At 44.6% G+C, this 27,993-nt stretch overlaps 1 protein-coding gene across 30 annotated transcripts in view; it reads left to right on the forward strand.

Moving 5' to 3' along the window:
• Nucleotides 1–27,993, forward strand: part of CFAP92 (cilia and flagella associated protein 92 (putative)) — an 82,621-nt gene that overhangs the window by 17,978 nt on the left and 36,650 nt on the right. For 22 of the 30 annotated variants that reach the window (XM_077993580.1, XM_028844516.2, XM_077993606.1 and 19 more), the window contains 6 exons: nucleotides 2,262–2,402; nucleotides 3,400–3,487; nucleotides 4,528–4,652; nucleotides 9,107–9,253; nucleotides 13,926–14,110; nucleotides 26,198–27,102. In XM_077993580.1, the coding sequence (XP_077849706.1) occupies nucleotides 2,262–2,402; nucleotides 3,400–3,487; nucleotides 4,528–4,652; nucleotides 9,107–9,253; nucleotides 13,926–14,110; nucleotides 26,198–27,102 (1,591 nt within the window). Of the gene's footprint in view, nucleotides 1–2,261; nucleotides 2,403–3,399; nucleotides 3,488–4,527; nucleotides 4,653–9,106; nucleotides 9,550–13,925; nucleotides 14,111–26,197; nucleotides 27,103–27,993 lie in introns of those variants that run through there. The other 8 variants (XM_077993595.1, XM_077993604.1, XM_077993587.1 and 5 more) reach the window with 3 other exon arrangements.

Below are 27,993 nucleotides of genomic sequence, written 5' to 3' on the forward strand. Positions count from 1 at the left end.
AGTCAAAAGCTAGAAATGATTAAGCTTAGTGAGGCAGCCGCATCGAAAGCCTAGACAGGCTGAAAGCTAGGCCTCTTGTGCCAAACAGCCAAGTTGAGAATGTGAGGGAGAAGTTCTAGAAGAAAGTTAAATGTGCTACTCAGTGAACACAGAAATGATAAGAAAGTGAAACAGCCTTATAGCTGATACAGAGGAAGTTTTCATGGTCTGGATGGAAGATCAAACCAGCCACAATATTAGCTGAAGCCTAATCCAGAGCAAAATCCTGTCTCTACTAAAAATATGAAAAATAGCTGGATATGGTGGCGGGCGCCTCTAATCCCAGCTACTTGGGAGGCTGAGGCAAGAGAATTGCTTGAACCTGGGAGGTGGAGGTTGCAGTGAGCCGAAATCGTGCCATTGCACTCCAGCCTGGGTGACAGAGCGAGACTCCGTCTCAAAAAAAAAAAAAAAAAAAAAACAAAAAACAAGGCCAGGTGCGGTGGCTCATGCCTGTAATCCCAGCACTTTGGGAGGCCGAGGCGGGTGGATCACGAGGTCAGGAGATCAAGACCATCCTGACTAACACGGTGAAACCCCGTCTCTACTAAAACTACAGAAAAATAGCTGGGCGTGGTGGTGCGCACGTGTAGTCCCAGCTACTTGGGAGGCTGAGGCAGGAGAATGGCGTGAACCCGGGAGGCGGAGCTTGCAGTGAGCCGAGATTGCCCCACTGTGCTCCAGCCTGGGCAACAGAGCGAGACTCCATCTCAAAAATAAATAAATAAAAATAAAAGGAAAGAAAAGAAAAACCTTCCGGAAAGGATTCACCATTCTAGATGTCTTTAAAACATCTGTGATTCATGGGAGGAGGTAAAAACATCAACATTAACAGGAGTTTGGAAGAAGTTGATTCCAGCCCTCATGGATGACTCTGAAGGGTTCAAGGCTTCAGTGGAGCAAGTCACTGCAGACGTTGTGGAAATAGCAAGAGAACTAGAATTAGAAGTGGAGCCTGAGGATGTGACTGAATTGCTGCTGTCTTGTGATCAAATTTGAACAGATAAGGAGTTGCTTCTTACGGATGAGTAAAGAAAGTGATTTCTTGAGATGAGATGGAATCTACTCCTCGTGAAGAGGCTGTGAACATTGTTGAAATGACAACAGAGAATTTAGAATAGTACACACATTTAGTTGATAAAGAAGTGGCAGGGTTTGAGAGGATTGACTCCAATTTTGAAAGCAGTTCTACTGTGGGAAAAATGCTATGAAACAGCTTCATATGCTACAGAGAAACCTTTCATGAAAGGAAGAGTCGATCAATGCAGCCAACTTCATGGTGAGGTGAACCCAGCCCTCGGCACCCACCACCCTGATCACTGAGCAGCCGTCAACATCGAGGCAAGACCCCCACAGCAGAAAGATGATTATCCGCAGGCTCAGATGAGTGTTAGCTTTTGTGTGTGTGTGTGTGAGATAGGGTCTTGCTCTGTCCCCCAGGCAGCAGTGTAGTGGTGTGATCATGGCTCACTGCATCCTTGACCTCCTAGAATCAAGCAGCCCTCCCACCCCAGCCTCCTGAATAGCTGGAATTACAGGTGCATGCCACCATGCCCAGCTATTTTTCTTTTTTTGTAGAAACAAGGTTTCACCATGTTGCCCTGGCTTGTCTTGAACTCCTGGCCTCAAGTGATCCTCTTATCTCAGTCTCTCACAGTGCTAGGATTACAGGCATGAGCCATTGTGCCCAGCCTGTAGCATATTTTAGCAATAAAGTATTTTTTCTCTCTCTTTTTCCTCCTTTCTCCCTTCCCTCCCTCCCTTTCTTCCTCCCCTACTTTCTTTCCTTTTCTCTTTTTTTCCTTAAGAGACAGAATCTCTCTGTGTTACCCAGGCTGAACTGCAGTGGTGCAGTCACAGCTCCCTGCAGCTTCAAACTCTAGGGCTCAAGCAGTTCTCCCAATTCATCCTCTCAAAGTGCTGAGATTACAGGCATGAGCCACTGTACCTGGCTCAATAAGGTATTTTTTAAACTAAGGTATGTACTTTTTTTTTTTTTTTTTTTTAGATGTAATGCTGTTGCACACTGAATAGACTATGGTATGGTATAAACATAATTTATATGCACTGGGAAGATAATGTGTGACTCACTTTATTGTGATACTTACTTTAGTGTGGTCTGAAACCAAACCCCCAGTGTCTCCAAGAAATGTCCATAGTAGTTATTCAATACATATTTTGGATTGATTGAGTCAATGATCCTTTCTTCTCCTGCATTCTAGAAGTGAGACATTTGGTTTTAAATCAGAGAAAATTCTCTGAACAGGGCATTGAGAATGCCAACATTGTCAAAGAAGAGTCGAATCAGGAATATCCACCAGGAAAACAAGAAAAAGTAGAAAAACACCCAAAGTCTTTGCAAGGTGAGCGGAGAAGGCCTTAGTGGATAAGCTGAGTGCAAGGCAATGGCAGGGAAAGTGGTCGTGTGGTGTGCTGGGGTGGTGCATCTGCATGGGCGTCCCTCCCGTGTGTTGGCAGTGGAGGCGGGTGGGGCTCATCCTGCCACACAGCTGTACTGCTCTTGCTGCATGGCTTACTTTTCCTTGCTGATTCGGAGTTCTGCTCTTGTCCCTCAGGCTGGAGTGCAATGGCACAATCTTGGCTCATTGCAACCTCTGCCTCCTGGGTTCAAGTGATTCTCCTGCCTCAGCCTCCCGAGTAGCTGGGATTACAGGCGCCCACCACCACACCCAGCTAATTTGTGTATTTTTAGTAGAGACCATTTAGTAGAGACCAGCCTCACCAGGTTGGCCAGGCTGGTCTTGAACTTCTGACCTCAAGTGATCCCCCTACCTCAGCCCCCAAAATGCTGAGATTGTAGGTGTGAGCAACTGCACCCGGTCCCAAAAACTTCTCTGACTGTGGAAGTTGTGTATATGGTTTTTAGAAAATTCAGTGAATAGATAAAAATATAAAACAAACAGGGAAAACAATTTCATCACAAGGAGCAATCTATGTAACATTGTAGTGTGGTGACTATGTAGTATTTCATCTTCTCGGCAGACTGTAATTTGCTAACCATTCCCTATGGTTGGGAACTTGGGACTGTTTTCATTATTCTCTAATGTAAACAGGACTGAAATGGACCATTTAATAGATAATAGACTTTCTTCTTTTTCTCTGTGGGCTGTTATGTAAGGAACTGGAGGTCTCCTCTTGACTCCATTTATCCAAATAATCAAATATTAGTCTGTGTTTATTCGTTTACTCACTTATTAACAACAAACTTTTTGACTGAGTGCTTCCCACATCCCAGGCCTTCTGCGTAGAGACTGACATTACAGAAATGGGTTGGGGCCCTCATTTCTTAGTGAACTAGCATGTAACAAAAAGCTTAGAAATATTTGCTACTGTTTTCAGGTTCTCACCAAGCAGAGCCCGAAAATTCTTCCAAGAACAGTGAGGAATATGAGAAGTCCCCCAAAATGGACGATTCTTCCACGGTTCAGTAAGGATTGAACGACATTTTGGGTGGTGGGAGTGGAGATCCTCTTGTACTAGCCCTACTGTGAGTCATGGTAGGTTTTTTAGTAAATCCAGTTAAATTGGAGCTCATGCAATCCAGGCTAAATTAAGCGAACAGGGAAAGGGCAGCTTGTGTTTATGAGTATATGTTGCACATCAAACTTTCTGCATGCATTATTTTATCTCATTTGATCCTCATAATAACTACACAAAGTGACTGAGTAATTAAATGATTTACACAAAGTGATAAACCAGAATTCCTGGTTAAGCTGGGATTCCAACCCACAGCTTCAGACTCCTGAGTCTCCAGTCATCCTGCATGAGCTCAGTTGCTTTTAGGGCCTCTGGTAGCCTAAGGGTCTGGAGAAGGAGACTCCTTGGATGCTATGGGGACCAGGGAGAGAATGGAAGCCCAGCTGGTGGTTTTGGGAAATGGAATGAGAAGAACCAAGAGAACATGTCTTTAAACAATTTTGATTTTTTTAAAAATTGTTTTTGTATGGAATATATAGATTATTTGGGGAAGAACTGACATTTTTACATTGTTAAGGTATCTCATCCATGATCATGGTATATCCTTTCATTCAATTCATACCCTCCCTTATGTCCTTTAATGGAGTTCATTTGTTCTGCCTATAAATGTTGTGGATAATTCCTATAAGTGAATTCTTAGATGTTTTATAGTTTGGGTTATTTTTATAAAAATATATTATTTTCCATTATATTTTTGAGTTGGTTAGTACCTTGAATGCAGACCAAGTGTGTCAGCATTACTGGGAATTTGGTAGAAATGGAGAATTTCAGGCCTGCCCCTGGTTTACTGAACCAGAGTCTTCATTTTATTTGATAAAATCCCTAGGTAACTCACAGGCACATTGAAAACTGAGAAGCACTGGGTTAGAGGAATGCACTATAAGGTTTTTTAAAAATCTGCTCTCCTTTGGTCCATCAGTAAATAGATTATCAGATCTGGCCCCTGATTTTTTTCACCTTCATTCATTTTTCTCTTTGTGACTTTTCTAGATGGAGTGTTTCAAGAACACCAACCATTTCTTTGGCAGGAGCAAGCATGATGGAGATCAAGGAATTAATTGAGAGTGAATCACTTAGCAGCTTAACAAACATATTAGACAGACAAAGGTCTCAAAGTAAGTTAGGATAGGATTTGGGAATTTTATAGTATAACTAGACTTGGAAGAATTATGAAATATTTTAAATTCAGGATATTCCAATGAGATTCTTGCATATTTGACCAAATGTTTCTCAAAAGTAAAGAGTACTGTATACATTTTCAACTTATGCATCCCATCCTTACCATCCATCCATCCATCCATCCATCCATCCATCCATCCATCCATCCCCATCCATCCATTCATCCATCTGTCCATCCCCATCTATCTATCCATCCATCTCTATTCGTCCATCCATTCATTTATCCATCCCCATCCATCCATCCCCATCCATTCATCAGTCCACCCACCCATTCCATTTATTCATTCATCCATCCATCTCCATCCATCCATCCATCCATCCATCTCTATCCATCCATCTCCATCCATCCATCCATTTGTTCCATTTCTTCTCATGTCATTTACTCACCCTCATCATCCATTCCATTCCAACAATAGTTTTGACCCACGGTGTTGTGCATATGGGGGACATGAAAATCTCTAATATCTAATGGAGACTTTCAAATAAAGAATTACAATTCTATGTGATAGATGTTGTGGTAGGGGTAGGTATGCGGTATGTTGGGGAAGCATAAAAGAATCATGTTTATGTAAAAACTCTCCTTGAAAGATAAAGTATTTACTCTTTTTCTTTTTCTTTTTTTTTTTTTTTTTTTTTTGAGACAGAGTCTCACTCTGTCGCCCAGTATTGGCTTACTACAAGCTCCACCTCCTGGGTTCACGTCATTCTCCTGCCTCAGCCTCCCGAGTAGCTGGGACTACAGGCGCTGCCACCGCCCTCGGCTAATTTTTTTTTTGTATTTTTAGTAGAGACGGGGTTTCACCGTGTTAGCCAGGATGGCATTGATCTCCCAAAATTGTGATCTGCCCGCTTCAGCCTCCCAAAGTGCTGGGATTACAGGTGTGAGCCACCGCGCCCGGCCTTCTTTTCTTTTTTTTGAGAAGGAGCCTGGCTCTATTGCCTAGGCTGGAGTGCAATGGTGCAATCTTGGCTCACTGCAACCTCTGCCTCCTGGGTTCAAGCAATTCTCCTGCCTCAGCCTCCTGAGTAGCTGGGATTACAGGCATCCACCACCATACCCAGCTAATTTTTGTATTTTTAGTAGAGACGGGGTTTCACCATGTTGGTCAGGCTGGTCTCAAATTCCTGATCTCAAATGATCCGTCTGCCTCAGCTTCCCAAAGTGCTGGGATTACAAGCATGAGCCACTGCGCCCGGCCCAGTATTTACTCTTATGGTGGAATGAAGAACACAGTATTCCGTGTCATGGGACCCGCTCATGAAGAAGTGTGTAATCTTATTCACATACTGTCAAGAGATCTGAACCCTCAGAAGCCACTAAATCGACTTCCTCATTCTCAGCCTACATCCCCTTACCAGTTTCTCATTAAGAAGTTGTGTTTCCAGTGTGAGGTGGGAAAATCTAGAGCCAGTGGGTATACTGCTGCCTCCTGGGATGGGCCATTTCACGTCCTTTTAGCTGTAATTGCTACAGATCATTTCCTCATCTCTCAATCAGTTAATCTGTTGTTTGCTGACACTGGCCTGGTTCTAGTGCAACAGTCAAAGGCTGCAGAGGGAAGTGACTGCTTGAGCCAGGCTCTCTGCTGGGTACTGGAGATACAGTTGAAGAAAACTCATTCCTATTCTTACGGTCCACAAAGACTGAGTCACACTTTCACATGTGAACGCCTCTCAACTTCTGACTTTTTTCTTTTCCAGATTAAAAATGTCACTTTTTTAAAGAATGTGCTTTAAGCATTCAATGAGGTTTTTAAACCATTCTTTTATTTTGAAATAAAGATAGGAAAGTTCACACAAAAATGCAACAACTACATATTCACAATTTAGGTGTTAGCATTTTGCCATGTGTTATGGGTGGACCGTCCTGCATGCATACAGTCCCCCTGCCCGGGATCTGAGTTGTCTCCAATTTCTTGCTCCAGCACTGCCATGGTGAGTGTCTGGGCACACATGTGAGTCCAAGGCATTGGCCCAGTGGGACCCCTGGGGCACAGTCTGTGAGCCTCGACCCCATTGCTAGATGCTGTTAGTTTACTGTCCAGGCAGCATCTCTCTCTTTTTTTTTTTTTTTTTTTTTGAGACAGAGTTTTGCTCTTGTTGCCCAGGCTGGAGTGCAATGGCGTGATCTCGGCTCACCACAACCTCCACCTCCCAGGTTCAAGCAATTCTCCTACCTCGGCCTCCCGAGTAGCTGGGATTATAGGCATGTGCCACCACGCCTGGCTAATTTTGTATTTTTAGTAGAGATGGGGTTTCTCCATGTTGGCCAGGCTGGTCTTAAACTCCTGACCTCAAGTGATCCACCTGCCTCAGCCTCCCAAAGTGCTGGGATTACAGGCATGAGCCACTGGGCCCGACCTCAGGCAGCATCTCTTTACCCCTCTGCTCGCAGTCCTAAGGACTGCTGTTCTCTGCTGCTCTGCACAGACATGGTTTAGTTCCTGACTCCTGGTGAGGCTGAGCAGCACTGCATGTGACAAAATAGGTCACACTCTTCTACGATTTTCCTATTCATATCTTTGCTTATTTTTTTGTTAGTTCAAAAAAATTGTCTTATTGATCTGCCAGCTTTGTGTTTACATCTGGATGATTGTGCATTGCCAGTTATATGCATGATAACCCTCACAGACAGGGGTATGTAACTTATCCTTTGACTAGATTTATGGTATCTTGTTTTGTACACCAATTATTTAACTATTCTTCTCTAGTTTATACTTTCAGGAATGTTTAAGAAATCCTTCCTCAGCTGGGTATGGTGGTGCATGCCTGTAGTCCAAGCTACTTGCAAGGCTGAGGGGATCATCACTTGAGCCCAGAGTTCATGGCCAGCTTTGGCAACATAGTGAAACACCATCTCTCTCTTTTTTTTCCCCCAAAGACTGAGTTTCTCTCTTGTAGCCCAGGCTTGAGTACAGTGGCACGATCTGGGCTCACTGCTACCTCTGCCTCCCAGGTTCAAGTGATTCTCCTGACTCAGCCTCCCAAGTAGCTAGGATTACAGGTGCCTGCCACCATACCTGGCTAATTTTTTATTTTTAGTAAAGATGGGGTTTCACCACGTTGGCCAGGCTGGTCTCAAAATCCTGATCTCAGGTGATCCACTTGCTTCAGCCTCCCAAAGTGCCGGATTCACCATGTTGGCCAGGCTGGTCTCAAAATCCTGACCTCAAGTGATCCACTTGCCTCAGCCTCCCAAAGTGCCGGATTTACAGGAGTGAGCCACCGCACCCGGGCAAAACATCATCTCTTAAAAAAAAGAAAAAAGAGGCTGGGTGCATTGGCTCAAGCCTGTAATCCCAGCACTTTGGGAGGCCAAGGCAGATGGATCACCTGAGGTCAGGAGTTCGAGACTAGCCTGGCCAACATGGTTGAAACCCTATCTCTACTAAAAATACAAAAATTAGCTGGCCATGGTAGCATGTGCCTGTGGTCCTAGCTACTCAGGAGCCTGAGGCAGAAGAATCACTTGAACCCGGGAGGCAGAGGTTGCAATGAGCCTCGATTGCGACATTGCACTCCAGCCTGGGCAACAGAGTGAAACTCTGTTTCAAAAAAAAAAAGAAAAAAGAAAAGAAAGAAAGAAAGAAATCCTTCTTCATGCAGATGTCAGTATAGTCTCCTAGATACTCTTCTGATGATTTTGAAGTTTTTGTTTTATACTCTTAGTCTGTAATTCATTTTGTATATGCCATGAAATAATTCAGTAACTTAATTTGCTCCCATATGGATAGTCAATATAACTTACCCACTGATTTGAAACGCCACTTCTGGCATCTGTTGGGTTCCCCTATGTGTTTGGGTCTGTTCCTGGGCTTTCTCATCTGTCCCATTAGTCTTGATGACCATAGATTTATATGTGTTCTCATCTCCTTTTCCTTCTGGTCTGAGCTTGGCATTGAGCTGAATGTTTTATGTAGCGTTGCTAATTTCCTCTTTTCAGTGCCCTAGAAGGCAGGTGCTGTTGCCCTCATGTAACAGGTGAGGTTATTGAGGCTCAGACTGTGGGCTTTTGTTTAAGAGCAGGGTCTCTTAAAAAAGCCCACCCTCCGCCCTGTGCTGAGATTAAGAGCTGACTGGAGGAAGCCTTGAGTGTGTTATGGCATCATTGTCATGGTGACTTTAGTCCTCTTCTACCTGTGTTCTCAGTTAGCAGAGGCGGGGAATAAGAGACCCTTACCTTATTACTACATATAACTGGCAACGGGCCTGCCATCTATATTTAGCCACCACTTCTGGTTGCTGGGAAGAGGCAGTCACACAAAGAACAACCCCTGCCTTCTAGGAGCTTCCGGAACCTTCCCAAATCTCTGTAGCATGTTCAGGTCCACATGTGGCAGCTCAGATACAGTCTCCTCTTAATGCTTATCTCCTTTATTTGATTTCACAGTTAAAGGAAAAGATTCAGAGGGAAGAAAGAAAATCCAGAGGAGACATAAGAAGCCCCCTGCAGAAGAAGAGGCAGACCCCACGCTGACAGGCCTAAGGAAGCAGAGCGCTTTCTCCATCCAACTGGCCGTCATGCCGCTCCTTGCCGGTACCCACTCCTTGCCCTGTTCCCAGCAGCTCCAGCTTGCCAGAATGGCCATAAGCGGATGCTCCTAATGACAACCCTGCTGTGTGCCACCTCATTTCATCCTCACAGCCACCTCAGGAAACTCAGGGGAATTGGCTCCATAGTACAGGGGGAAACTAAGACCCAGAGAGGGTAGCTACATTGCCTGAGATCACACAGCTAGGAAATGTGAAGTCTGGACCTGAACCCGGCTCTATTTGATTCCAAACTCCAAGGAAGCCTATGGGAATATTAAATGTCATCATTGTGTTTGCAAAGAAGATGCTGCTTTTAATAAATGCTTTCCTATAGATTTTTACAAAAACATCTAGTAAAGGGAATGAGGAAAGGGAACCCTTTTTGACTGAGCCCCTCTGGGTGCAGGCACCTCCCGTATGACACATCACTTCTCAGACCAAATTCTGAGCCACTCAGCCAACCTGTGGTGTGGTGGCTGTGGTGCTTACCATTGTTACCATTGTTTTCAGTGAGGAAAAGAACTCAAAGAGGTTAAGTAACTTTCCTAAGGCCGCATAACTCAGTGGCCAGCAGGGATTTAATTCTTTTGCTTTATAAGATCTACCACAATTTATGAACTAGATTTTATACATATTGGTAAATCTTAACTAAATATTATATCAATATGTTTTGATGATGGAAATCTCAGCATATATTTTGGTAAAATTATATTGCTTTGTTCCAAAAAAGAGTAATACGGGGTGAGCTCCCCCACTTTTTTTTCTTTTTAGAGAAAATTCAGACTTTGTTCATTTTTTTGGCCATCACGTGTCTTGTGCGCCCTCTCCTGGCTACTCTGCAGAAGCGCGTGCGTTGGTCTTTTCTGAACTGGGACCAGTGTTCATAGAGGAGGGGGCGAAACCCCCATAAGTCAGAGCTGCCAGTTCACTTCCACAGTCATCATCCTCCTCATGCGCTTTTGGGTTGGTGTCGATTCATTGTGAGAAAGTCCTATTAACTTTTCAGTTTGCACTTTTTTTTTTTTTTTTTGAGATAGGATCTTGCTCTCTCACCCAGACTGCAGTGTAAGTGACACAATCATAGCTCACTCTAGCCTGAAGCAAGCCCTGCCTCTGCCGCCCGCATAGCTGAGACTACAGGTGCACACTACCACACCTGGCTATTATTATTATTATTATTATTATTTTGTATTTTCTGTAGAGACAAGGTCTTGCTATGTTGTCCAGGCTGGTCTCAAACTCCTGGACACAAGTAATCCTTCTGCCTCTGGCTCTCAACGTTCTAGAATTACAGGTGTGAGCTGCCGCACGTGGCAGTTTGCAGTTTTAAATGACTTTTTGAAAATCATACTTCATCTACAGCTGGTCCTTCCTGACCACCTTCACTTTCTCGTAGCATCAGAACCTTCTTGAGAAGTGACAGTGCCAGAGAGTAAACTTAAAGAGCGTCTTCCCCCGCCCCATTCTCCAGCCTGACACTCCAGCATACCTGTAGCACACAGTGACTTTGAGCAAACGCCTTTGCTAGCTGCTTCCTCTGTCCTAGAGTCCCAAGGACGAACCCATGATCCTCCTAGGGGAGTGTACCATGGGACCTGCCCCACTTTGGATTTTACTGTGAGAGGAAAGAGAAGTTCAACTGTCTTGGCCTGCCTGGCATGACTGTTTCCAGCAGAATGAAGCCAGGACATAGTCCCATCTCTCTTTTTTTTTTTTTTTTTTTTTTGAGGTGGAGTCTTGCTCTGTTGCCCAGGCTGGAGTACAGTGGTGTGATCTCGGCTCACTACAACCTCTGCCCCCCGGGTTTAAGCAATTCTCTTGCCTCAACCTCCAGAGTAGCTGGGATTACAGGTGCGTGCCACCACGCCAGGCTAATTTTTGTATTTTTAGTAGAGATGGGGTTTCACCATGTTAGCCAGGCTGGTCTTGAACTCCTGACCTCGTGATCCGCCCGCCTCAGCCTCCCAAAGTGCAGGGATTACAGACGTGAGCTACCGCGCCTGACCTAGCCTCCCCTCTCTTTAACCTGTACCGTCATGGCTGTACAATGCAGGGGTTCATATGTAAGAACTTTGGTGACAAAAACACTTTGATCATGGCTCAGTCACTTACCAGCAAGTTACCTGCTTTCTCTGAGTCTCACTTTCCTCCTCTATGAAATGGGGGTGATCACTCCTACCTCAGAGCATTGTTTTAAGGATCACAGGAGCTGATGTGTGTAAACTGCTTAGCACAGTGGGACCCAGAGGGTGCTGGTGTGGAGGCAGCAGCTGCCTCCCGAGGCCATGTGTGTGGGCCACTCCATTATACCCTGACACAGCCTATGGTCGTCAACAGAGCACAGGTCGGCTCAGCAGGCCAGTTGTATGTCTGGTTTTGCCAGAAAATAATAGCATAAGATTATTTATTGTAAACTCAGCATAATTATTTTTGGTAATCATCTTCAATTTCAAATTAGGCCATAGATCATGTATACCTTATTAGTAAATATTGGTTGGCTAGTAACCTAGTAAGATTCTAGAAAGATTCTGTGTCTGGCAGTGAACTCTTATTTTAAAAGGATAGTATTGCATAGCGGAGGGGCCCCACTTAGCCCCACAGAACTGGTTTGGATGCTGGTTCCACAACGTATTGGCTAAGAGACCTTGGATGATTGCGTCAGAACTCTGGGCCTCAGTTTCCCCATCAGTAATGTGGCGATGACAGCAACCAGACAAGGTTAAGGATGAAATGACATTAGCGCATGTTGGGACAGGCTATAGCAGGAGCACAAACATTCCCTTGCACTGTTCCACTCTTACTCGACCAGGGCTCTTAACTCAGGGGACTTGTGTCTGCTGGGGACATTTGGCAGTGTGTGGAGGCATTTTGGTTGTCACGACTGAGAGTGGGGTGCCACTGGCATCTAGTAAGATACTATTAAACATGCCACAATGCATAGGACTGTCCCCTGAGCAAAGAATGGCCTGCCCCAACTGTCGGCACTATGGAGGCTGTGAGCCCCCGGCCTGGAATTCTGTTCTGGTACATGTCTCCCTGACTCTGATGATTTGAGCACTTTTTAAAATTTTTATTTTTGCACTGGGGATTCCTTCTACCTTGAGTAGTCTTTTTTTTTTTTTTTTTGAGGTGGAGTTTCACTCTTGTTGCCCAGGCTGGAGTGCAAAGGTGTGATCTCAGCTCACTGCAACCTCCGTCTGCCGGATTCAAGTGATTCTCCTGCCTCAGCCTCCCAAGTAGCTGGGATTACAGGCATGCGCTACCATGTCCGGCTGATTTTGTATTTTTAGTAGAGACAAGGTTTCTCCATTTTGGTCAGGCTGGTCTCGAACTCCTGACCTCAGGTGATCCGCCCCCCTCGGCTTCCCAAAGTGCTGGGATTATAGGCGTGAGCCACCACGCCTGGCCCAGGATGCTTTTTCTATAAAAGGGATCCATGTATTTCACCAGTCAGAGATGTACTAGGTAGGGGAAAAAAAAAAAAAAAACCCTCAAGTTTTGGAGGCAGGATTGACCTGGGTTTGAATCCCAGATCTGACTCTTTGTCATGTGATAAGTTAGAGTCTCCGAGGCTCAATTTCATCTGCAAAATGGGGATAGATACCTCCTTCCTTGGGGTTAAAAGATTAAGAAAGATGATGTATGAGATAGTGCTCAAAAAGATCAGTCTATTCCTTTCAACATGCCTGTAAATGCATTTCTAGGGCATGTAAAAGCCAAGTCACTCACATTCAGAAAGAGTAGGCGCTTCTAAAACAAGTCATGGGCCAGGTGTGTTCAGCCTGGGCGACAGAGTGAGACTTCTTCTCAGAAAAAAAAAGAAAAAGTATTCTGACAGCTACCTATATGCCTTGCAATGGCTCCATTCACCCACCCTTTTCATGAGGCGCACTAGTGCAAAACCATCCTGGTGGGAGGTGTGCACGCTTGTATTTGGCTCAGATGTGCCAGTTGTGTTCTACATCATTATCTGTATTTTCCTCACCAGATCACAACAGGTGAAGCAACCCACTGAGTACCAAATGTACACACTGGCATGATATGTCCTTGACGGGAGAACTGCCCGGAGCACTCCATCCAATAGCCTTCCTGCAACAATGGCCAGGCTCTCTGCTGACCCTTACAGGAGCCCATAGCCACATGAGAGTACTGGGCATTTGGAATGTGGCTTGTGTGGAGAAGGAAGTGCATTTTATATTTTATTTAATTTTAATTAGTTACAATTCAAGTAGCTACCTATGGCCCATAGCTACCATAGTGGATAGCAGAACAGGTTTAGAACGTTGGTTCTCAAGTTACCTGGAGAGCTATTAAACCTCCAATTGTGGAGGCCACACCCCAGACCAATGAAATCAGACTGTCTGGGAGTGGCACCCACACATAGGGGTTCCTGTTGTATCCCAGATGATTCAGGAAATGCTTGTATTACTTATTAACAGATGTCATCAAGATTAAGTCACACACATTCAATTCTAGAGAATTTTCTCAGTTTGAGAAACTAGCACAGAACATGCTGCCCATGGGTGTTTCCTGATTCTTTCTTTCTTTTTTTAATTAAAGTTTTCCCTTTTGGGTTGTGATTTTATCATTGGCTCATCTCAGGTTGCTTGATCCTTCTGTGCTTGTCTTGGGGCTGTCATGAGGAAAGGTCTAATGCTGGGTGTATTTCCCCCCAGGATGGCAAACTGTCATGAGTCGTGGCAGTGAGAAGTCTGCCAACATTTTAGATTGCCTTTTGACTTTAAAAACAGAAGTTCCAATCATGACCGAGGAGCAAAAGCAGGATTTAAATCCCCTGACCATAAAGATCAAGTGTGCTTCCTGCCTTCCGTCACAGCCTGTGCCCATTCAGGAACTAGAGGTAAGAATGAGCCGGACACATGGAGTTTAGAGCTCCTCCCCTTCTACCCACCTGCTCGTCATATGCCATCACTAGTCCTCCCGATGGCACCAAATGAGAAATGTGGTTATCACCTGCATTCTACCATTTAGGATCCCACAGTGATATACAAAAGAGATGGGGTTCCTGGGATTAGGTGTGACCAATCCTGAGGTCTCCTACTACGCCACAGGTGTTCTTGAAATGCAGGTCATGAGCCTCCCTTCAGGAGCCCCCAGGCTGCCCCGTGGCAGTTACCAGCAGGATGCTCGCTCATTGTTAACCAACCAGGTTCAGTACTGCTGTTTATTCTGTGAGTTCTTTGTTCCCTCTCCCGGTTGGATCCCTGTCTTCTGAATTCTCTCCCTTTATTTGCTGTCTGGTTTTGCTGGAGTGCATCCTCTAGTAGCTTCTCAAGAAAAGGTCAATGGGAGATTTATTTTTGAGATCTCACATGTCTGCAGATATATTTTTTCTACCATTTTTTATCCTTACACATGACTGGTAGTTTGGTTGTGTATAGAATTCTAGGCTAAAAATCATTTGCCTTCAGAGTTTTGAAGGCATTGTTCTATCATCTTTTATTTTCATACAAGTTGAACCTTTGTATGCGACCTGTTTTTTGTTTCTCCAAGTGCTTATAAAATCTTTTTTGTCTCCTTTTTTATTTTATTTATTTATTTGAGGCAGAATTTCGCTCTTGTTGCCCAGGCTGGAGTGCAAGGGCGCAATCTCGGCTTACTGCAACCTCCGCCTCCCGGGTTCAAGCAATTCTTCTGCCTCAACCTCCGGAGTAGCTGGGATTACAGGCATGCGCCACCACACCCGGCTAATTTTGTATTTTTAGTAGAGACAGGGTTTCTCCATATTGGTCAATCTGGTCTCAAACTCCCGACCTCAGGTGATCCACCCACCTTGGCCTCCCAAAGTGTTGGGATTACAGGCGTCAGCCACTGCGCCCAGCCTTGTCTCCTTTAAAAAAAAATTTTTTTTGAGACAGGGTCTCACTCCACTGCCCTGTCTGGGGTGCAGTGGTGCAATCATAGCTTACTGCAGCCTCAACCTCCTGAGCTCAGGTGATCCTCCTGCCTCAGCCTCCCTAGTAGCTGAGACTGCAGGTGCACACCACCACACCCAGCTAATTTTTGTATTTTTTGTAGAGACAGGGTTTTACCATGTTGCCCAGGCTGGTCCTGAACTCCTGGGATCAAGTGATCCTCCTGCCTTAGCCTCCCAAAGGGCTAGGATTACAGGTGTAAGCCACAGTGCCAGCCCTTTTTGTCTTCTGAAACTGCTTAATTGTGTGTCTTAGTGTGAGTATGTCCATATACATATGTCATACTTTTACTTTAAAATATAGATTCACAGAAAGTTGCAAAGACAATACAGAGAGGTCCCATGTATCCTTTACCCAATTTCCTCAGTAATTAAGTGTTTCATAACTATAGCACAATATCAAAATCAGCACATTGACATTGGTCTAATGTGTATATAGGTCTGTGCCATTTTATTGTACATGTATGTAACTGTCACAGCACTTGAGATGTAGAAATAATCTATTGTCACAAAGATCTCCTTCACGCTACCCTTTTATAGTCACAACAACCCCCTAATACCCACCATCCCTAACCACTAATTTGCTCTCTATCTCTATACTTTTGTCAATTTGAAAATGTTATTGTTAAGGATTGAATTGTGTCCCCCCCAAAAAATTGTATGTTGAACTCCTAACGCCCGGTATCTCAGAATGTGGTCTTATTTGGAAAGAGGGTCTTTGCAGAGGTAATCAAGTTGAAATGAGGTCATTAGGGTATCCTTATGAAAAGGGGGAAATTGGACCCAGAGACAGACACACATAGAGGGAAGACTATGCAAAATGACACACGGAGAACGCCACGTGGAAAGTGGATGCTGCCACATGCCAGGGGACATCTGGGGCCACCAGAAGCTGGAAGAGGCAAGGAAGGACCTTCTCGAGCACCTTCCAAGGAAACGTGGCCCTGCCAACAGCTTAATTTCTGACTTCTAGCCCTCAGAACAGGGAGACAATAAATTTCTGTCATTCTAAGCCCCCCCAGTTTATGGTGCTTCATAGGAAACTGGCATGGTTATATAAATGAAAACATCCAGCATGTGACCTTTTGAGACTGGCCTTCTCCCCCACTCCAGCGTAATGCCCTTGCATGTAGTTTGGTCATGTTTCTTTATTTACTCTGCCTTTTAATTGACATATTTAGACCATTATATTTAGAGTAAATGTTGATATATTAGAGCTTAAGTCTACATTTTAATTTTTGTTTTCTCTCTGTTCCTTCTGTTTTTTTGTTTCTCATGGTTTTTATTCCTGCTTTCTTGTGGGTTACTTGACCAATTTTTAGAATTCCATTTTGATTTATCTATAGTATTTTTGAATTTACATCTCTTGGTATGGATTTTTAGTGGCACTCTGGGTATTGTATTACGCATACATAACTTTTCACAATCTATTGGTATCAATATTTTACCAGTTTGAGTGAAATATAGAAACTTTACCTCCCTTCAAACCCCTTTAGTTTTCCTAAATATTTCCTCTACATAGATTGATAACCACATGAGATGATGTTATACTTTTTGCTTCAACTGTCAAACATAAACCTAGAAAACTCAAGGGTTGAAGGAAAGTATATACGTTTACCCATGGTTCTACTTATTTCATTATCCTTTCTTCCTTTCTAATGTTGCAAGACTTCTTCTTTTGTCATTTCCCTTCCGTTTCAAGAACTTCCTTTAGCCTTTCTTGTAGGATAAATCTGCTGAAAACAAATTCTTTTAGTTGTTCTTTGTCTCAGGGTGTTTTTATTTTTCCTTCATTCTGGAAGTATAGTTTCACTAGATATAGAATTGGTATAGAATGGGTTTTTTTGTTTTTTTTTTTCTTTTGAGACAGAGTCTGGCTCTGTCATCCAGGCTGGAGTGCAGTGGCGTGATCTTGGCCCACTGCAACCTCTGCCTCCCTGGTTCAAGTGATTCTCCTGCCTCAGCCTCCTGAGTAGCTGGGATTATAGGCACACACTACCATGCCTGGCTAATTTTTGTATTTTTAGTAGAGATGGGATTTCACCATGTTAGCCAGGCTAGTCTTAAACTCCTGACCTCAGGTGATTCATGCACCTCAGCCTCCCAAAGTGCTGGGGTTACAGGTGTGAGCCACTGCACCTGGCCGGATTTTTTTTTTTTTTTAACACTTGAAAAATGTTATACCACTTTCTTCTGATGGGAAATCTGCTGTCATTCAAATTGCTTTTTTTCCCTATAGGTAAGATGGCATTTATCTCTTGCAGCTTTCAAGATTTTCTTTCTTTGCCATTAATTTACAGAAGTTTGACTATGACATGTCTTGGTGTGGATTTCTTTGTGTTTCTCCTATTTGGGGTTCTCTCAGCTCTTTGAATCTATAGGCTTATGTATTTTGCCAATTTTGAGAAAATTTTAGTCATTATTTATTGGAATACTTTTCAGCACTACCTTTTGTCTCCTCTCCTCCTGAAACTCCAATGACATGAATATTAGTTCTTTTGTTTTAGTCCCACAGGATCCTGAAGTTCTGATTTTGATGTTTGTGTCTTTTTTCCACTGTGTTGTTCAGATTGTGTAATTTCTTTTTTTCTTTTTGTCTTGAGATGGAGCCTTCATCTGTCGCCCAGGCTGGAGTACAGTGGCACGATCTCGGCTCACTGCAAGCTCTGCCTCCCAGGTTCACGCCATTCTCCTGCCTCAGCCTCCAGAGTAGCTGGGACTACAGGCACCCGCCACCATGCCCGGCTAATTTTTTTGTATTTTCAGTAGAGATGGGGTTTCACCGTGTTAGCCAGGATGGTCTCGATCTCCTGACCTTGTGATCCTCTTGCCTTGGCCTCCCAAAGTGCTGGGATTATAGGCGTAAGCCACTGTGCCCAGCCCAGATTGGGTAATTTCTATTGTTTTATCTTCAGGTTTATAGATTCTTTCCTCTGTACATTCCATTCTGCTATTGAATCCATCGAGTTTTTTATTGCAGTTATTGTATTTTTCAGTTCTAAGATTTCCATTTGTTTTTTTGTTTGTTTGTTTGTTTGTTTTTGAGATGGAGTCTCACTCTATCGCCCAGTGCAATGGTGCCATCTTGGCCCACTGCAACCTCCGCCTGCTGAGTTCAAGCAGTTCTCTGTCTCAGCCTCCCAAGTAGCTGGGATTACAGGCACCTGTCAACATGCCTGGCTAATTTTTGCATTTTTAGTAGATAACGGGGTTTCACTATCTTGGCCAGGCTGGTCTTGAACTCCTGACCTCGTGATCCACCCACCTTGGCCTCCCAAAGTGCTGGGTTTACAGGTGTGAGCCACCGCACCCGGCCTGTTTACTTTCTTTTTAAGAGATGGGGTCTTGTCTTGCTCTGTCACCCAGGCTGGAGTACGATGTTACTGTCATGGTTCACTGCAAAGTTGAACTCCTGAGCTCAAGTGACCCTGCCACCTCAGCCTCCTGAGCAGCTGGGACGAAAGGCATGCACTACCACACCTTGGTTATTCTTTATATCTCCTGTTTCTTTGCTGAGAAACTGTTTTTTTCATTTGTTTCAAGCATGTTCATTACTGCTTCAAATTCCTTGTCAGATAATTCCAAGATCAGTGTCATCTCAGTGTTGGTGTCTGTTCATTGGTTTTTCCCGTTCAAGTTGATTTTTCTGGTATGACAAGTGATTTTTTAAAAATTGTATCTTGGATATATTGAGTATGACACCATGAGACTGGATCTTATTTAAATCTTATGTTTAAGTTGGGCGCTGGAGAATCACTTGAGCCCAGGAGTTTAAGACCGGCCTGGGCAACACACTGTGACCCCTTCTTAATTTTTTTTTTAATTAGCTGGATGTGGTGGCATACACCTGTAGCCCAGCTATTCAGGAGGCTGGGCTGAGAGGATGGCTTGAGCCTGCGAGGCTGAGGCTGCAGTGAGCTATGATTGCACCACTGCACTCCAGCCTGGATGACAGAGACCCTGTCTTTCAAAAAAAAAAGAAGAAGAAGAAAAGAAAGAAAGAAAAAAAATGTATGTGTAGCAGGCCTTCTCCAACACCAAACTGCATGTGTAGCAGGCCTGTGGAAGGGAAGATGAGAGAGAGACCATCTCAATACTGCCAGGTGAGACTCCAGGTTCCCCACTTGGTCACTGTACCCTGTGGGTAGGGATATCTTGTTACTGCTCTTGTGGACTTCACTGGCCCATGATGGGAGGCTTCATTTCCGTTGAGTGTTGGGGAAAGTCCTGGCTCCCTACCAGGTCTTTTCTGACACCACCCCAGTGAGGCAAGGAGCACCGAGTTAAAGTCACTGAGGATAGAAGTCCAGGCTTCCCATGCAGCCTTTGTTTCTGGGGTGGGGCATGATTTTTTCCATGGTGTGTGTCTGGAGTAGGGAAGTTATTTGCCTAAAAGTTTCCTGTTCTGCTGGGTTGTTCCTTTCTTGGTCTTTGATCTGGAGAGAGCAGACTTTTCTTGGGGATTTTTCTGCCTACTCTCACTGGTATTTCTGGATACTGCCTTCTCCAGCACCCAGTCCAGAATATATGAGGCATATAGAAGACCCAGGGTCCCATGTTCCCTAAACACCTTTTCTGTACTTTTCAAAGTCTTTGTGTGTTTTTTTATATACAACCTGCAGAGTTTTAAAGCTGTACTCAGTAGAACTAGAAGTGTGTCTATTCCATCTTGATCCAGAACAGGAACTCTGTAAGTGTATTTTTACCCATGAAGCTGGGGATTCAGTGGGCCATTTCAACCTAGAAGCCCACGTCCTTCAGCACTGGGAAATTGTCTTAAATTATTTCATCGATTATTTCTTCACTTTTTTCCCCTCTCTTTTTGGGACTCTTATCTAGATGCTGACTCTCCTGGGCTTTCCTTTTCTTCTTTTTTTTTGTCTTAAGACGGAGTCTTGCTGTGTCGCCCAGGCTGGAGTGCAGTGGCGCGATCTCAGCTCACTGCAACCTCCGCCTCCCAGGTTCAAGCAATTCTCCTGCCTCAGCTTCCCGAGCAGCTGGGATTACAGGTGCCTGGCACCACGCCCAGCTATCTTCTACTTGTTTTTATTGTTCTTTCTCTCTTAATTGATCCTTTTTCTAGGAAATGTTCAGAAAGGAGTGAACAGAGTGGGCCTGAGAATACCATCCTTAAAAAGTCCTGTTTGCAGAGTTGACCCAGGTTGGCGTATGGGAACTAGCATTTTGAGAGGGTTCCCTGCGCTCCCCATCAAGAATGGCTCACTGTGCCTAATTGGCTTTTGCAAACAGTATTGTTTGTGCTGAACACCTGTTTTCCCTTTGGGAGGCTGAGATTTTTTTTTTCTTCTATTTATTTATTTATTTATTATTTATTAATTATATTTTAAGTTCTAGGGTACATGTGCACAACATGCAGGTTTGTTACATATGTATACATGTGCCATGTTGGTGTGCTGCACCCATTAACTTGTCATTTACATTAGGTATATCTCCTAATGCTATCCCTCCCCCCTCCCCCACCCCACGACAGGCCCCGGTGTGTGATGTTCCCTTTCCTGTGTCCAAGTGTTCTCATTGTTCAATTCCCACCTATGAGTGAGAACATGAGGTGTTTGGTTTTCTGTCCTTGTGATAGTTTGCAGGATACAAAATCAATATGCAAAAATCACAAGCATTCCTATACACCAATAACAGACAGAGAGCCAAATCATGAGTGAACTCCTATTCACAATTGCTTCAAAGAGAATAAAATACCTAGGAATCCAACTTACAAGGGATGTGAAGGACCTCTTCAAGGAGAACGACATACCACTGCTCAACGAAATAAAAGAGGACACAAACAAATGGGAGGCAAAAAAAAAAAAAAAAAAAAAAAAAAAAAAAAAAAAAAAAAAAAAAAAGGCCGGGCGCGGTGGCTCAAGCCTGTAATCCCAGCACTTTGGGAGGCCGAGGCGGGCGGATCACGAGGTCAGGAGATCGAGACCATCCTGGCTAACACGGTGAAACCCCGTCTCTACTAAAAATACAAAAAGAAATTAGCCGGGCGTGGTGGCGGGCGCCTGTAGTCCCAGCTACTCGGAGGCTGAGGCAGGAGAATGGCGTGAACCCGGGAGGCGGAGCTTGCAGTGAGCTGAGATCGTGCCACTGCACTCCAGCCTGGGCGACAGAGCGAGACTCCGTCTCAAAAAAAAAAAAAAAACAAAAAAAACAAAAAAAACAAAAAAAAAAAACAAATGGGAGGCTGAGATTTTCATACACGCTAGGCAGGGGGTGCTGTGTGACCAGGCCTCAGCAAAAGCCCTAGACACTGAGTCCCTCGTGGGCTTCCCCAGTGGACAGCGTTTCACACGTTGTTGCACTGCATCATGGAGGAGTTGAGCCGAGTGCCCTGTGTGTATCCCGTGGGAGAGGGCTTCGGCAACTTGTGCCTGCCCCCTTTGTTGATTGCTTTGTCTCTTTTGCTGTAATAAATCACAAACACAAGTGTGCCCATGCTGAGTTCTGTGAGTTCTAGCGAATCACTGAACTTGAGGGTCTCGGGGGCCCGGGTCACAGCACTTCCAGCCTGTTTCATGGGCACTGTCATCACATGTGTAGTCCACTTCCTTTACGTTGATCTTCATGTTTGTTTCACTCCACCTTCCATGTCACATGTTTTCCTTCACTGTTAATCCCCTGGCCCATTGCTCATGGCTGAGAGAGCACAGACCTAAAAGGTGAGCTTTGGGTACACGGTGGGCTTCTCAGCTTTGAGCTTCACCATCGGGTGATCTGAGTGGGGCATTGGTGGGAACCCCTGGGTCAGTATCTACAGGGCTTTCCTAGTTCCCTGCCTGGGGGGTCAAGGTCTAGCCTGCTGCATTCTGAATGCCCACAGACAGAAAGGAGCTGGGAATTTGCACTAAGCAGTGAGACTTTCATCACCTAATCTCCCTGTTTAGGAATGGCTCAGATGCCCTCAGCTATCCCCTATTCCAGAGACCCTCTGTTATTTTATTATTTTAAAACAATTTTTTTCTGCAGTAAAATTGATGTTTATCTTTTGGTGTACAGGTCTATAAATTTAAAATTATGTATAGATCAGGCCAGGTGTGGTGACTCACACCTGTAATCCCAGCATTTTGGGAGGCTGAGGACGGTGGATCATTTCAGGTCAGGAGTTTGAGACCAGCCTGGCCAACATGACGAAAACCACGTCTCTACTAAAAATACAAAAATTAGCTGGACGTGGTGGCGTGTGCCTGTGATCTCAGCTCCTCAGGAGGCTGAAGCAGGAGAATTGCTTGAGCCTGGGAGGCAGAGGTTGCAGTGAGCCAAGATCATGCCATTGCACTCCAGCCTGAGTCATGAGAGAGAAACTCTGTCTCAGAAAAATAAAAATAAAATCATGTATAGATCAGTATTATCACCACCACAGTTAGGATACAGTTCTGTCACCCCAGACCCCTCCTTTGTACTCGCCCTTCATAATCCCTTTTGCTCCATACGCATAGCCTCTGACAGCCACTGATGTGTTCTTTATGGCTATAGTTTTAACTCTGGAAGAACGTCATGTAAATGGGGCTGTGTGTTTTGCAGCATCATGCAGCTGTAACCTTTGATTCAGCAGGTAACAATGTGCATGGCCTCTCCACTCACAGTAATGCCTTTCAGATTTAGCCAAGTGGTTGCGTCTATCGGTAGGTCTTTCCTTTTCATTGCTGAGTAGTATTCCATCGCAAGGGTGTACCACAGTTTGTGCACCCATCAAAGGACATTTAGGTTGCTTCTAGTTTTTGGTAATAGAGCTGCTTAAAAATAGTGTACACATGTTTTTATAGGAACATAAGTTTTCAGTTATTTAGGGTAAATGCCAACAAATGAAATTGCTCAGCTATATGTTAAGTATATGCCTGACTATAAAAAACTGCCCACTGTTTTCCAGTGTGGCTAGATCACTCTGCATTCTCACCAGCAGTGAACAAGGGTTCTAGTTGTTCCCTACCCTCTCCAGAGTGTGGTATTGTCAGTATTTTAATTTTAGCCATTCTAAGAAGTTTGTATTGTTATCACATCATGGTTTTAATTTGTAGTTCCCTGATGGATAATGATGTTGAGCATCTTTTGATGTGTTTATTTGCCATTTTACATCCCATTTGGTGAAATTTCTGCTTGAGTTTTTGCTCATTTTTCAATTGGGTTGTTTACTGTCTTACTGCTGAGTTTTGGGAGTTTTAAAAAATATATATTCTAGGCTGGGCACGGTGGCTCACACCTGTAATCCCAGCACTTTGGGAGGCTGAGGCAGGCAGATCTTTTGAGGTCAGGAGTTCAAGACCAGCCTGGCCAACATGGTGAAACCCCATCTCTACTAAAAACACAAAAATTAGCCGGCGTGGTGGCACACGCCTGTGATCCCAGCTACTCAGGAGGCTGAGGCAGGAGAATTGCTTGAACCCGGGAGGTGGGGTTGCAGTGAGCTGAGGTTGAGCCACTGTACTCTAGCCTAGGCAATGGAGCGATATCCTGTCTCAGGTAAAAAAAAAAAAAAAAAAAAAAAGAAAATTCCAGGATGGGCACAGTGGCTCACACCTGTTATCCTAACAATTTGGGAGGCTAAGGCAGGATGATCACTCGAGCTCAGGAGTTCAAGACCAGCCTGGGCAACATGGTAAAACCCTGTCTCTACAAAAAAAAAAAAAAAAAAATAGTGGGGCATAGTAGCACACACTTGGAGTCCCAGCTACTAGGGAGGCTGAGGTGGGAGGATCAGCTTAGCCCAGGGAGGTTGGGGCTACAGTGAGCCATGACTGTACCACCTCACTCCAGCCAGGGCAACAGAGTGAGACCCTGTCTCACCAAAAACATATATAGAGAGATAATAAATATGTGTTTACACACACATTCTGATTTAAGTCCTTTGTTGGATATATTATTTGATAATATTTTCTCCCAGTCTATAGTTTGTCTTTTCGTTCTCTTTTTTTTTTAACCCAATCTGTGACAAGCACATCTTTTCATTCTCTTTACAGTGTCTTTTGCAGAGCAAAATTTTTAATTTTGATGAAGTCCAAATTATACATTTTTTTTCATGTATGCATGTGTTTCTGTGTCACATCTAAGAACTCTTTGCCTAACCCCTGGTCACAAGGATTTTTTTTCCATTTTCTTCTCAATGCTTTAATAGTTTTATAGTTTACATTTATATAGCTTTGATCAAGTTTTTCTTTTTTGAGACAGAGTCTCATTTGTTGCCCAGGCTGGTGTGTAGTGGTGCAGTTGTAGCTCGTTGAAGCCTCAAACCTCCTGGCCTCAAGCAGTCCTGCAGCAGCCTCCCAAAGTGCTGGGATTACAGGTGTGAGCCCCTAGCTTTTGATCAATTTTGAATGAATTTTTGTATATGGTGTGAGGTTTACATTGAAGTTCTCTTTCTTTTGCACTTTTGATAAACATAGATTAGCCATACTTGTGTGGATCTGTTTCTGGATTCTCTTTTCTGATCCATGGGTCTGTGTCTGTCCTTTCAGCAACACGACACTGTCTTGCTTATAGTAGCTTTGTAGTAAGTCATAAAAATGGGTGAAGTGGTTCCTCCAACTTTAGTTTTCTTTTTCAACATTGTTTTAGCTCTTCCAGTTTCTTGGCTCCTCTATACAAATTTTAGAATCAGTTAATCAATATCTACAAAAAGTTGTGCTGGGATTTTGATTGGAATTGCATTACATTTGTAAATCTACAAAAGTTGTGCTGGGATTTTGATTGGAATTGCATTACATTTGTAAATCAGTTTGAGGAGAGTTAACATCTTTGCTATGTTGTCTTCCAATCTATGTATATAGTATATCTCTCCATTTACTTACATATTTTTTTTTAATCAGTGTTTTGAAGTTTTCAGGACCCCCTATTTACATTTTGCCTGGAGAGCAAACTAATAGACTTCTGCCAAGCCACTGCGGGGACACCTAGGGATCTGATTGCTTCTTAAGGAACTTGCACCGAGTCCTCTCTGCTCCAGCCTTCCTTTTTACTGCCAGCTCCAGAGATACTAGGTTTGCCATTCCCAAGTCTTTTGAGGGTTTTACAGAGAAAATCTGGTTGGTTCTCAGCTTCTCCATTGTGTGGTTGGTATTTGGCTTTCTCAACTGTACCAAGCCTGTTACAAGTAAATAGGAATACAGTAGATTTCACCTTGATTATATTCTTTCTTTACTTAAACTTCTCAAATATCCTTACTTTATATCTCTGATCATTCTAATATCTTATGCCTTGGTGCATCTGATTTCACTAGTAGTGCTTCTGTCTTTAGGTGTTTTGTGATTTTTACCATGATCTCATGTTCAATGGAACTTTCTTGATGGGAATTCTTTGAGGCCTAGGTTGAAAGTGAGTATCTCCAGAGGTATTGTGTCTCTGCCCACTGCTCTGGGAGCACCACCAATCCGGGATTATTTTAGAATAAATTCTCAGCTTCAGTGTAAAATAGTGCCTTTAGATTACGAATTCAGACCACAAGGCTTAATTTGTGATAATAAAATCTCAGCACCAAGGTCAAACTATGCAAATGTCCCTGCTGCCTCCCTCATCATAGCTTGGCTCATCCTTTCCATCCAGTTCTCCATGCTCTCTGAGGCTCTCTCCTGCCCAGAGTGTCCGTTGTCAGCTTGGCACCTGTGACTCTGCTAAAGGGGTCTGTGTCGACCCCCAGATGTATGTTTGGAAAACAGGAATTTCCTTTCTAAAAATCACTTCTCTGTAACTTTTCTGTGCCCAGCCTTAAGATAGGAACTAGAAGTACAGGTGTGAAAAAGGACACATGGCCCATCTTCATGGCACTCACATTTTGGGAGGAAAATAATTAATGAATGCTTTTTGAGTCCTTGTTTCATGCCAGTCGCCATCCCGGTGCATTCACATGCATGATGTCTGCAGTCCTAGTAATGACCTTGCACAGTAGGGTCTCTCGTGGATATTTTGTGGATGAGGAAACTTGGGCTACAGGGACAGGCAATGAGCTTGGCACTGGGGTTTGAGCTCCTCATGCTGGGGCTGAGTGACTGTCCTGCTCTCTCGTAGAGGCTGTGCATGCCCGTGTACTGCAAGTACCAGTTCCATAAGACTCCAGTTCACAAGACCAAGGGGGAGCCCCATGGAACCCACGTTTATTTCCGGGACATCAACGTCATCTTCCTTGGGGCGCTGCATCCCAGTGACCTAAGGGAGTACCTGGAGGGTCCCCCCATGATGGTGGAAGTTCACGACCGGGACCGCAAGTCAGAGGAGTTTTCTCAGAAGCCTGTGCTGTTTGGGGAGGACCCCCTGGATTCATACCTCAACTTCCGGGCCCTCATCTCTCCCAGAGAGACAGAGAACAACCCCTTTGAGTCCCAGAACAAGATGTGGTACCCTTATGGGATCGCCCAGGTCAGTTTTGCTGACCTCCTCCTTGGCCACAAGTATTTGAACCTGGCCGTCCCCATCCACAGCTGTGAGGTTCAGCCCACACACTGCAGCCAGGACAGCGGGAGAAGGAAGGTTGTGGGGCTTGGGGTCCCCAGAGATGGCCACCAGCATGGCCCAATGCCCATGGGCAACTACCTAGAGGCTGACTCCCAGCTCAAGTTGCGAGTGGACATCGCGGTGCCACTGAGGGCCGGGGCCGGAGCTGCCGATCCCGACCTCGGGGGCTCCCAGTTTGGCCGCATCATCTTCGTCTTTGACTTTAAGAAGGTCTCCCTGCTCCACAGCCTGCTGCAGGACATCACTATGATCAACGCTAAGGCCCTTGGCCTGGACTCCTACCCCCTCAGGACCCTGCAGCAGATCCTGTCGGCCTTCAAGATGCGTGTGCGGGTCCAGGAGCAGCAGTACCTGGATGTACTCACCGGCTTCCACCTGCTGGACGGGAAGACCCACCTTTTCATCCTGGAAGGCCTGGCCAACCAAGGCTTGAAGCAGCTGTGGGAGAACCACCAAAGCTGGTAGGTGGTTTGTTTTACATTTTACATAAAAATGATGGCATCTGGATACCGAGGGAGTGGAGAGGTCTTTCAGAGTCAAGCCTAGGTTCAGTGTCCTTGTCTGTGAGTCTCCTTTCGGGGATCATTGTGAGGTACTTACCAGGGTTTAGTCATTGGACTTGAAGGCTCGATTGCATTTGCTTGCAGGGAGGAATTCAGGCGTATCTAAGATGACTGAGGGGTCCAGGAGAGTGGCGCCTGTCTTCAGGGTTCTGAGCCAAGGGCTACTGTGGCTAACCAGGAGCAGAATATTCTGTATTAGATTTCAGCTTGCCCCAGGGAAGATCATTTTGAAGATGGAGGGGCTGCTTAGGTTGCAGGAAGTTACCCTTCTCTGAAAGCCTTCAGGGGACCTGGGGGCCACTCAGTGGGGACACTAGAGGTGAATAATTAAAGTGTCCAATTCTGGGCTGCAGCAGGTAGCCCTTTGCAGTTCCTCCATTCTTTAGTTTTGATGACATGACACCTCTCCCTTCCTTTCACAATTTGCAGGTATACTAGTTTGGGTAGATAGGATCTCCCTCCTTTAGTCCGGAGGGCCCCCATCTGTCTTCAGAATTCAGATGCCCCAGGACCCACTTGTCTGCAGTAGGGAGTCCAGGAGTTGAGGCTGTCTGCCCAGAAGGGGATTGCACTTCTCTGGACCTGCCTTCCTGTGCTGATGGGCCCAGAGGCACCGGGAGAAGCTGGCCTTGTATCTATTATAAGCCCAGGAGAACTGAAAACATATTTCCACGCAAGAGCTTTTACACACATGTTCATATCAGTGTTATGTATAATAGTCAAAAAGTGAAAACAGGCCAGGTGCAGTGGCTCACGCCTGTAATCCCAGCACTTTGGGAGGCTAAGGCA

This window comes from Macaca mulatta, chromosome 2 (assembly GCF_049350105.2).
Source record: "Macaca mulatta isolate MMU2019108-1 chromosome 2, T2T-MMU8v2.0, whole genome shotgun sequence".
NCBI lineage: Eukaryota > Metazoa > Chordata > Mammalia > Primates > Cercopithecidae > Macaca > Macaca mulatta.